The sequence below is a fragment of the Bufo bufo genome, chromosome 3 (assembly GCF_905171765.1).
Source record: "Bufo bufo chromosome 3, aBufBuf1.1, whole genome shotgun sequence".
In the NCBI taxonomy this organism is placed as follows: Eukaryota; Metazoa; Chordata; class Amphibia; order Anura; family Bufonidae; genus Bufo; species Bufo bufo.
Genome location: NC_053391.1, coordinates 121896784 through 121908462, shown reverse-complemented (window position 1 = coordinate 121908462; position 11679 = coordinate 121896784). Strand labels below are relative to the sequence as shown.

General features: G+C 44.4%; 1 protein-coding gene across 1 annotated transcript in view; it reads left to right on the top strand.

Annotated features, from left to right (window-relative positions):
* The first annotated feature begins 10715 nt into the window (after positions 1–10715).
* The window catches only part of MYL10 (myosin light chain 10), a 64012-nt gene continuing 63048 nt past the window's right edge, over positions 10716–11679 (top strand). The window contains exon 1 of the mRNA XM_040421813.1: positions 10716–10752. Coding sequence (XP_040277747.1) covers positions 10750–10752 — 3 coding nt within the window. The 5' untranslated portion in view covers positions 10716–10749. The remainder of the gene's footprint in view (positions 10753–11679) is intronic.

Sequence of the window (11679 nt, the reverse complement as noted above, 5' to 3'; positions counted from 1 at the left end):
CTGTGCGGCGGACTTCCTCAGCAGGACTACCATAGACCAGGGAGAATGGTCCTTAAACATCGAGATCTTCAATCTAATTGTCCAGAGATGGGGCCTTCCAGTGGTAGATCTCTTCGCTACAAGGAAAAACGCAAAGGTATCAACCTTTTGCTCCCTAAACCCAAGGGACAGGCCCCTAGCGATCGACGCGTTCTCCCTGCATTGGGACTGGGACCTTGCATATGCCTTCCCTCCGTTCCCATTAATCCCAAGGGTTCTCCAAAAAAACATCAGGGACAGAGCCAGAGTTATCCTGGTCACCCCCTACTGGCCCAAGACGAGCTGGTTCTCGATTCTAACCAAGCTCTCCCCACAGGAAGCCTTTATTCTCCCAGGGAGAAAGAATATCCTGATCCAGGGGCCGGTTCTCCATCCTCATCCGGAAATCTTCAAACTCTCGGCCTGGATCCTGAGTCTAACCTCCTGAGACAGAGAGGTCTCTCTGAGGGTGTTATATCTACCTTAAAGGCCAGCAGAAAGAAGGTGACTAACGCCATTTATTTTAAGATCTGGAAAAGATTCTGCACCTGGTCAGGCGACGAGGCCCCAGACAAAACCAGACCAAATATACAGAAGATTCTGGATTTCCTTCAAAAGGGACTAGAGTTAGGGTTAAGTCCTTCCACCCTGAGAGTCCAGGTCTCAGCGCTTAGTGCCTATTTAGATTCCGAATTAGCCAGCCATAGATGGATCCAAAGATTCCTGAGGTCCGCAGCCAGACTAAGACCATCTCTCAAATCAAAGGTGCCTACCTGGGACTTAAACATTGTCCTTAGAGGACTCACAGGTCCACCTTATGAACCCGTGGACGCATGTTCCCTGAAGAATCTTTCTCAGAAGGTGGCTTTTCTTATAGCCATAACATCGGCAAAAAGACTGAGTGAGATCCAGGCACTGTCAATACGACAACCATATCTCACAATACAGGAGGATCGTATTACCTTGAGGTTAGACCCGACATTTTTGCCAAAGGTAGTAACAGACTTCCATAGAAACCAGGAGATCATTCTTCCCTCCTTTTGTGTGAATCCTAAAAATCCTGGAGAGGAACGTTTCCATACCCTGGACGTCAAACAAACAGTACTGAAATACCTAGAGGTCACTAGAGACCTGAGGAAGGTGGACAACTTACTAGTGCTCTTCTGTGGTAAAAATAAAGGGAAGGCAGCTTCCAGATCTACCATTGCCCGATGGGTAAAACAGACTATTACAGACTGCTACAAAATCGAAGGCATCAATTGTCCAGAAGTCATTCGGGCTCACTCCACAAGAGCTATATCTGCCTCTTTCGCTGAAAGGGCAGGCGCTTCCCTAGATCAAATATGCCGGGCTGCAACTTGGTCTAATGTAAACACCTTCATTAATCATTATAGTCTCGACTTATCCAGGTCTTCCGACCTCGCTTTTGGTCGCAAGGTCCTTCAGGCCGTTGCCCCACCCTAAGACGTATATTATCTGTTATGTCTCTCTGGGCCGTCATGGTGGTGAAGTGGAAAGCCGGAATTAGACTTACCGGTAATTCATTTTCCACGAATCCACCATGACGGCATGATATCCCGCCCTATATATAAAAAAAAATAAAAATAAAAAAAATATATATATATATATATATATATATTATTCCAATGACTTGGTATGAGTTAATACCAAGGAAAAAAAAAAAAAAAAAAACACTTGGAGTTGTTTCACTGGTAACCGGTGGTTGTAGCACTATAATCTGGAACTCACTGGTGAATGGTGGTGGGAGGGGTCCTTTTAAACCTATCTCTGTTCCTGCCCCTACAGAGGTCAGGGGTCAATCTCTCTGGGCCGTCATGGTGGATTCGTGGAAAATGAATTACCGGTAAGTCTAATTCCGGCTTTCCTTCCTATTCTGACATTCAGTTTGGAGTTCAGGAGATTGTCTTGACCAGGACCACCCCCCTAAATACATTGGAGCAACTGCCATGTGATTGGTTGACTAGATAATTGCATTAATGAGAAATGATCTTTTCACTTTTTTCACATTTTGTTATGTTGCGGCAATGTAACAAAATGTGAAAAAAGTGCAACATACTTGATTGATTATGGAAAATGTTGCCCATGGCAAGTAATGATTCCAGTGATCATGGAGTGCAGATAGATAACAATTGTGGTATTAGTAGATATAGTATGTCATTTTAAAGGGAACCTGTCACCTGAAAAACGCATATTAAACTGACCACAGTACCTTACAGTATCCCCCAGTGTGTTGCTAATCATGTTTATCTTGCCTCTTTGTGTTTCTTCATACTTGTTAAAAACGATGTTTTGATGTCGGTTGGCGCTGTCTCCGAGTCAGGCTTGGAGTCAAGGGGGGCAGCGGCCTAGGCGTCTCCAATCCTGCTCTCCCCGCCTCCCGCCGCCTTGATTGACACGCCGCATCTCAGTGCCGGGACCATGCTCTCAGCCGCATGCGCAGTAAAGGGCTGCTGTAGCGCGATCCCGGCTCCGGCTCGTACACTCAGCCAGCTTTCGTCTCGCTACAGCCCATGCGCCCGCCAGCCTTACATATTCGCGGTCGCATGCGGTCGGTTTAATATGCGTTTTTCAGGTGACAGGTTCCCTTTTAAGTGGTTTAGAAATATATGGCATCAAATATTATTTTATTGCAAAAATAGATGCATGGAAAGTATTTGGTATAGAGCTCATGTGGGGGTACGATTGCAAGGGCTGCAGCCAAATTATTTAATGGTGTGTGTGTGGGGGGGGGGGGGTCTAGGGTGCAATTGGCATCTTAAAAGTAACTGACACTGACAATAGTCTCCTGTCTGAAACATTCCTGCCCTCTCAATTTTGACATAAAAGTGCCCACCCCAAAATGGATATCATTTACTAATAGGACTATGAGATAGTTAAGGATTTTTTGTTACTGATTATTTATATAATAGTGTTAAACATTGGAAATCAGTATACCAGCATAAAAAAAACAAGCTATTCTTGGACACATACCAGTAATGAGTAAGCTTTTTTTTTTTGCTGACAATGCAAACATGATTCATTTGGCAAATGTTGCCCATGGCAAGTAATGATTCCAGTGATCATGGAGTGCAGACAGATAACATAGAATGCCTGATATATTTATTTTACTATTCTGTAGGTGTGCTGTGATGGGTACCTTGGCCCTAGCACACACATCACATGCAGAAACAATGGCACCCACATCGTGTGACCAAGAAGGCCACCAGTAGGCTCAGGAGAGTTTAGTCCCTGCAATACCAAGATGAACTGCCAGAACAGAGCAATGAGATTCTTCCAAAATTTTAAGGTGAAAGTTTGGAAGAACGGCATCCATACAAAATTCTTGGGGAGACAGAATATAAGCCAGGAAAGAGACTTCTCTTGCACCAAACTCACATTTGCTTAGTCTGGCTCATCATACAGGAGACCTAATGAGGAAAGGAGTCCCTTCACAGAAAATAATTCAGGGGAATTGGGCGACAGGGACAATGTCCACTTCTGCTGGTTCCCATGAAGCAGAGACATAATAATGCTAACCTTCTGGGCCTCTGTCCCGATAAGTGAGAAATACAGTTTTCAGCTCTCCTTAAAAGTAAGAAAATTTTTATGATCATCAGTAAACTAGTCAGGGAGCTTTACTTTAGGTTCTACCAGCAGGGGCGGACTGGGAACTTAAAGTGGCCCTGGAAAAAATACTAAAAGTGGCCCGTTTTGTAGTCGGGTCCAAATTGATGGAAGGCAGGACCAACACAAGTAGGCAGGGCCAGTAATACCATATTGTGACACATTATACCACACCAACACAGCCAAAATACCATCAGAAGCTCAAAATACTTCCCCAAAAACTTCCACTGGCCATGAGCAGGGTCCAGGCAGCCCACTGGGCATTGGCCCACCAGGAAATTTTCCTGTAAGGGCTATGGCCAATCTGTCCCTGTCTACCGGTGATGGAGCTGAAACAACCAGGACACAGGACTCTTGCTGCTGTACCATCTCTGCGAGGTCCTGAACTATCCAAGAGGTCCAATGCTGCCAAAGTGTCCATAATAGTGCAGGTACCAGTCTCATATTTGGGCCAGTAATAATGTGATGGCAGGCGGTAGGGAAGACGGACAGTGAGCCCTAAATGGAACCCCGCCTGCTTTCCCTGCCTACTTGCAGTGCAAGCCCTAGGTAGCAAGTCCACAACTGGTTGACATTTCCTACTCTACTTAGGTGCAAGACAGATGACACACAGAGACAAAAAGACACAAAAGCAGAGTCGGACAGAAATGAGTCAGAAGCAGGCGGATGATACAGTGCCAAAATGAGAAATGGAGGGTAATCAAATAGCCAAGCCAAGATCAGAAACAGACAGATAACATAGTACCAAGCCAGAAAGTGGCAGAGAGTGGTCAAAAGAAAACCAAGGTCAAATACATGAACAATCCAAAAACACACACAGAACCAGAACTGGGAGCACAGCTAGGGAGTCAATGACTATCACTGGCAAAGCTGTATTGTCAGGAGGGGATTTAAATAGAGCACTGAGTCCCTGGATCAGAACCTGATAGGTCCATGGATTCAGCACTCCATAGGACTGTTTTCAATCGGCATTACTGCAGGGCGTGACCTGGCAGCGCGTCTCATCCGACACAGCCACGCTGAAGCCAGAGACTGCAGCGCTGGAAACCTGACAAGTAAGTTTGCAAAATTACCCCACATCTTAAGAGGGGCCACCATTCCCGCAAGGCTACAATGGAAATTTTAAATGGAATTTCCTAATTAGGTGAGGAGCATGAACGTCCTAAAACGGTACCCATGTTCTCTACTCAGGACCATACCGCAGAGACTGGGTAAGTTTGTGACATGTGCAAGGAAAACAAATTTTCTTTTTCAACAATTTATTTGTCTTGACAATTTTCAGAGCCCATAGGCTAAAAAAAAATCCAGCAGCCTTGATGTGGCGGCAATCTCTAAGCCGATATAAATTTGTATCAAGTTTTTATTATTTCTATATGAACCAAACATTTCTTCAGGTATAGTGTCTTCCAGTTTGGACTGCAGATGTACAGTACACCCTGGCCTTAGGATCTACATGTGGATCACCACTAATTGCTGGTCTGCACCTGTGCAAATCTCAGCCATTCCACCAGTCGTGATGTCTAATCAGCCAGCTATTTAAAAGGACCAACAGCGGATCCATCAGGGAACCGGCAGGGGGACCAATATTCTGTTCCAAGAAGGCTAGCCCTGATGCCTATGCCATATATGTTATCCTACAACCTGGTGTATGTTTACTTTGGATCTATTTTGGATTCCTGATTTCTGATCCGACTTTCTTGACTACTCATCTGGTTAACCTTTCCTAACCTTAACTTCTTTTGCCTGCCACTCTTTCTGTAGTTCTCTCCTGGTTTTGAACCTGCCTCTGTATTTGAATTCTGCCCGGTCAATCAGGTAAACAGGCAGTGGTCGGACACAGGAGGTCACAACACACGCAGACACCTTAACAGGAACTACAGAAGCTAAGGACATTATTGCTCAGGCATCTACCCTTAGGGGAAGGCAACCTAAACAACCCAAGGAATGCAGCCATGTGGTGATAACAGATTAGGCTCGTCTGCTGGCTCTATGAAAGAGAGGGAAAGCATGTCCTTGTGCCCTAAGGGAACAGAGCAGGAACTGGCAAGCAGAAGATGACCAGAGGAGGCCTGTAGCATGGAAGCAGAGAGATGCTGGTGGAAATGAACCTCAGAGCTTGCAGGAGGGGGTGACTGCAGCAGCCTTAAGCGGGAATATATAGACTGCCACAGACCACAGGCAGGGGCGGACTGAGCGGTTGGGCACTTCGGACGTGGTCCGAGGGCCCGGCCGGGATGGGGGCCCGCCGCAGCAGTGCACATAACGTCAGTCGTCACTGTGTTCCTTCTGCACCGCACTGACGTCACACACACACCGCAGCGCTGTTCGCGCACTCATTGGAGCTGCAGGATTTGCAGGAGAAGGAAGGGAACTCTGAGGAGCATGGGCACTAAGTTCGCTGAGGTAGTGGTTTTGGGTTAAGTGGTAGCCTAGGCAGCTTTACGTCTCAGCCGTGTCTGGTCTGAAAGAAATTGAAAGACTGTGCTGGGCTGGCGGCGCTGCTGTTGCTGTGGGCTGTGGCAGGGCCGGGGTGAAAAGGGGAGAAAAATAAGTTATAAAAAGTCTTATAAATACCAGTGTGAATGAAGGACTGTGGAAAGGGGTTAATAACTACTGAAGGCCCTTCACAGTAGTTATTAACCCTTTTCAGCAGTCCCCCATTCACAGTATTTATTAACCCCTTTCACTAGTCCCCTCTTCAGTGAAGGGGTTAATAAATACTGTGAATGGGGGACTGCTGAAAGGGGTTAATAACTATTGAAGGCCCTTCACAGTAATTATTAACCCCTTTCAAATGTCCCCTGTTCACAGTATTTATTAACCCCTTCAGCAGTCCCCTCTTCACTGAAGAGGGAACTAGTGAAAGGGGTTAATAACTACTGTGAATGGGGGACTCAGGACTGCTGAACTAGGTTAATAATACAGCGCTTTTCCATCCCGCAGAGTCCAGTAAAGCAAAAGCGCTATAGTGACGTATTTATTTATTTTTTGCCGGGCACTTACTGCGAGAGGTGCATGGTTTATCAGGTTGAGGGTGTGGCCTAAAATGTCCTCCTTTTTGGGGTGAAGCAAGTGGCCACCCTAGTCGAGAATCATAATACTTACCTGTATAGGATAGGACTCAGGAGGGGCCTGGTCCTGTACACGTGGGTGGGGCTTGCAGCAGAACATGGGTGGGGCCTGTAAGGGGGCCCTTGATTTATTTTGCCATGGGGCCCTGAGGCTTCTCAGTCCGCCCCTGACCACAGGCATTACAATCTGCATGAAATAGCCAGTGGAAACTTATAACAGCATAAAGAACTATATCAAGGATCCAAGTGTCAAACAAAATGCACAGGAAAAGAGCAAAACATAGAGGCATAGCCAAAAATAGCTGTCGGCCAAATGAGCTTTTGGCCAAAAGCTAGTGTAGGTTTATGGGTAGTGATGGACGAACATTTGCCGGGACGGTTCGCGAACGCGATTGCGCAAACGCAATTAAATGTTCGCGAACCGCAAGTTCGCGGCAGGTCACATTCATTTTAATGGCAGGTGAACCTGAAAAACCTTCAGCTCATATTTGCAGCCAAGAAATTATTACTAGAAGTGCACAAATAGTCCCACAACATGGACAGTGACATACCAGATGTATTATTCGAATTAGCGATCTCCATTTATAATTTTTTTCAATGCTAAATTTCGGCAATATATTTTTTGCGTATGCGCATGCGCAAATGCACTATACAGTACCCAAATGCACTATAAAGAAAGTATATTGGTATATAACCCCCGCTTCAATCCGTTTTTTTGGGGGGCGACTGGTATATCATACCAGTAGAGATTATTTGTTCCAATAACACTTGTCCCTCTATATACCTGCAGTATCGCAGCAGATCCGCACACAACTGCCGCACAATACAAATGCACTATAATATACTTTCTAACATAGAAAGTATATTATAACATTGTACAAGGAAGGCAATCCATTAGAATATACATAAAGATAAAACGTAACCTTTAATAATTTTACTGTGAGGGTCCATTCACACGTCCGTAAGTGTTTTGCAGATCCGCAAAACACGGACACCGGCAATGTGCATTCCGCGATTTGTGGACCGCACATCGCCGACACTATAATAGAAAATGCCTAATCTTGTCTGCAATTACAGACGGAAGCAAAGATGCGGAAGTGCGGATCCACAAATGCGGATGCGGATCCGCAAATGCAGATGCGGACAGCACATTCCGGCCCCATTGAACATGAATGGGTCTGCACCCGTTCCGCAAAATTGCGGAACGTATGCAGACCCATTTTGCGGACGTGTGAATGGAAAAGATATCCCTCAAAAGGAAAATAAATTAAATTATTAAAGTTAAAGGGGTTCTGCACTTTGTTTTAACTGATGATCTATCCTCTGGATAGATCATCAGCATCTGATCGTCGGGGGTCCGACACCCAGGACCCCCGCCGATCAGCTGTTTGAAAAGGCAGCGGCGCTCCAGCAGTGGCACGGCATTCTCACGGTTTACCGCTGGCCCAGTGATGTCACGACTAGTATCAACTAGCGTGGGTGGTGCTAAGCTCCATTCAAGTGAACAGAGCTTAGCCCCGCCCACACTAGTTGATACTAATCGTGACGTCACTGGGCCAGCGGTAAACAGCGAGAAGGCTGCGGCGCTGCTGAAGCGCCGCGGCCTTCTCAAACAGCTGATCGGCGGAGGTCCCGAGTGTTGGACCCCCACCGTCAGATGCTGATGATCTATCCATAGGATAGATCATCAGTTAAAACAAAGTGCAGAACCCCTTTAAGCAAAAAGCATAGATGTGGTAGGCAATAACAAGTGCTCGGCGGCACCAAATCAGAAACCATATGTCCTACCACAATCCGGGGGGTACCAGTGCACATCCATGAATTCTGGAGGGAAAGCAAAAACCATCTATCCCTGGGCTAGATGGTGATGTGGTATTGAAGGACAGGGTTGGCAAAGAACTGTCCCTGATATTGCCCTTCAGGGGGGTGCTATTCTGGCCCTGATAGCCTAACCACAGACCACCCGTCCTGATAAGAGCGACCCCGTCCGGAACCTTACCCTATATAAAAATGGCCCTAGTAAGCCCCTAGGCCCCTGACTTCCAGGTGATCACTATATAGATCTATGTGTTTTTGACTCATTATAAGGCCTCCTGCACACGACCGTATGGCTTTTTCAGTGTTTTGCGGTCTGTTTTTCACAGATACATTGTTCCGTTTTTTGTTTCCGTTGTGTTTCCATTTCTGTTGTGTTTTTCCGTTCCGTTTTTCCGTATGGCATATACAGTATACAGTAATTACATAGATAAAATTGGGCTGGGCATAACATTTTCAATAGATGGTTCCGCAAAAAACTGAACGGAAACGGAAGACATACGGATGCATTTCCGTATGTGTTCTGTTTTTTTGCGGACCCATTGACTTGAACGGAGCCACGGAACGTGATTTGCGGGCAATAATAGGACATGTTCTATCTTTAAACGGAATGGAAAAATGGAAATACGGAAACGGAATGCATACGGAGTACATTCCGTTTTTTTTGCGGAACCATTGAAATGAATGGTTCCGTATACGGACCGTATACGGAACGCAAAAAACGGCCAGTAAACGGGGGAAAAATACGGTCATGTGCAGGAGGCCTAAAAGTATAAGTATATCGCACCCCTCTGTGTATCACACATATCGATAGCACACCTATACTAGTCCTTAAAAGGACTTTTGTTGCCCTATTAGCTAGCACCCTAACAGCCTGTCCCTGTCCTGTACCACCTGATGGATGTGTCATGGGTCAAAGTTCTTCATAATGTAAAAGAATATGGCGGGCGCGAACTTCTCCATATGTTCGCATGTTCCGTGAATCGCGAACGCGCAAAGTTCGCCGCGAAACGATCGCCGGGCGAACCGCAAGGCCATCTCTATTTATGGGCAACTTAAAGGTGTTTTCTGGTTTGTATCAACCTCATTTAAAATATTAATTTATGAATGTAACTGTAATATTGTAATGTATTTCTCTTACCTTTATTGTTCCTACCCTTCGTTCTGGACTGTGGTCACATGATCATGTCCATACAGCTCTTTCTTATTTCCTGGGATGTCCTGTCCATGGGCGTGTCAGTGATAAAGGAGTGTCTGTGTAACTACCTGGGTGGGAGGAAATATAAACCAGGGGTGCGGCACAGAAGTGAATCATTGGGTTGGTTGGACATAGCAAAAGGAAGTTCTACATAGAGGAGGGAAACAAACCAGATTTGGTTACATGGTGAAAAGGGGTCAAGAGAGTCCTAATTGGGGGGGGGGGAAATGGCATGGAGAAGATGTACATGAGGTAAACAACTCAGACTCTAGACCTTTTAAAAATGTAGTGGACAAAAGAAAAAAAATAGGACTGTAGGAATGGACTACATAGGATTTGCTGATACAGATGTCTGCAAAGGAGCTGTAGACTGAAAATATTCATTTTTCATTTTAAATGCATTGAGTCAATACAAAATATCATTGCCAAGACTGACCTGGCCTTTATGTAAGACTTTTTTTTTGCTCTCAATAAAGATAAATAGTGCGATACATCAATACAATGATGCAAAAACTAATGACTCAAGGACACACAGTTTGAATTGGGGTTGACTGCCTACTAAACTCAAAAATTAATTTCATTATCATGTTTAGGTCACAGGAGAACATCAGCAATTCTAGGTTCACGTTGTGCTAATATCAGTATCTGTCTATGTCAGTGTCAGATACAGCAGAAGATCACACTGGTCGCTTTATATTATAGATGCACCATTTGTGTCTATGACATACCAGGAAGGCTTTCATCCACAGCTGCCATTCCATAAAATGTTTACAGGTCCTAAAACCTTCTGTGTGAAATGTAAAAGAGCTTCCCGCACCTAATATTTCTCTGAAAAACAATGGCCCCTGGGACAAGTGCCTTGGATTATTCTGAGATCCAGTTACTGAACTTTTCCAACCTTACATCTATTGTCTAAACTTAGAACAAACGTATTAATTCTGAGTGACGCTATAAAAAGACAACCACTATGGATTGGGCTGGCTTTGTAGTTGGCACTGAGGGGGTCAAGGGAGCAGCAGCAAGATGGTAAGACCGAATAGTTCAATATTTAACTTCTATATTTTCTGCCACAGTTTTATGTTGATATTATATTTTTTTCTGACATGTATGTTTGGTGATATCTCTTGGTAATGTATGATAAATGATGTGCTTTTATAGCAAAATAGTTTATATCATGTTTATTGTGTATGTCTGATACATAAATCTCCCAATGTATGCAACAATCTGCAGGATCAAATTATATATATATATATACTGTATATATATACACACATCTCAATGAGTTTTGCCCAGATGTAGGCTATAAAGACACTCTATGTATCCATTCGATGCATCCGCCAGGGATATTTCTTGACATATACTACTTTCCAGTATTTTGTCAAGACTAGTTCACTCTACAGCTCAAAACGCCAGTAACCTTATCGATCCCATTGAAATAAATGGCATCAAAGGAAGTATCTGTTTGGATCCACTGGCAAAATATTTAGTCACATCTGCCATGGCTCCATTATAAACAAAAGCCATGACATAAAGCCAAAGGAAGATGCCCGGTTTTGTCTGGTTAGAATTTCTGTATCCTTTCTGCTGCAGTTCAGGGGCTTTTCTTTTTTCAGTAAGGTGTCCTTTCTGCTGCAGCTCTATCTGTATAACTGTCACAACTTCTAACAGTTATGTGGTTAGAGGCAGTTAAAAGATGGAACTGAGCATAGGCGTCCACCTCAGAGATGTTACTAAGGTGGACAGAGAAAGAAGGAAAAGAATAAACAGCAGGTGGCGCTATACAGATGCATTTTATTGAATAACTCAGTGGTTATACTTAATGTTCAATTGCATGCAATTACAAAAGTATGCAGAATACTCTTCATGGGATAACCCCTTTTAACTTGTTTGCAAGTCTATTTACATGTACACAGTTTTCATTAATTTTGAGTACCATACTAAGTAACATACTGA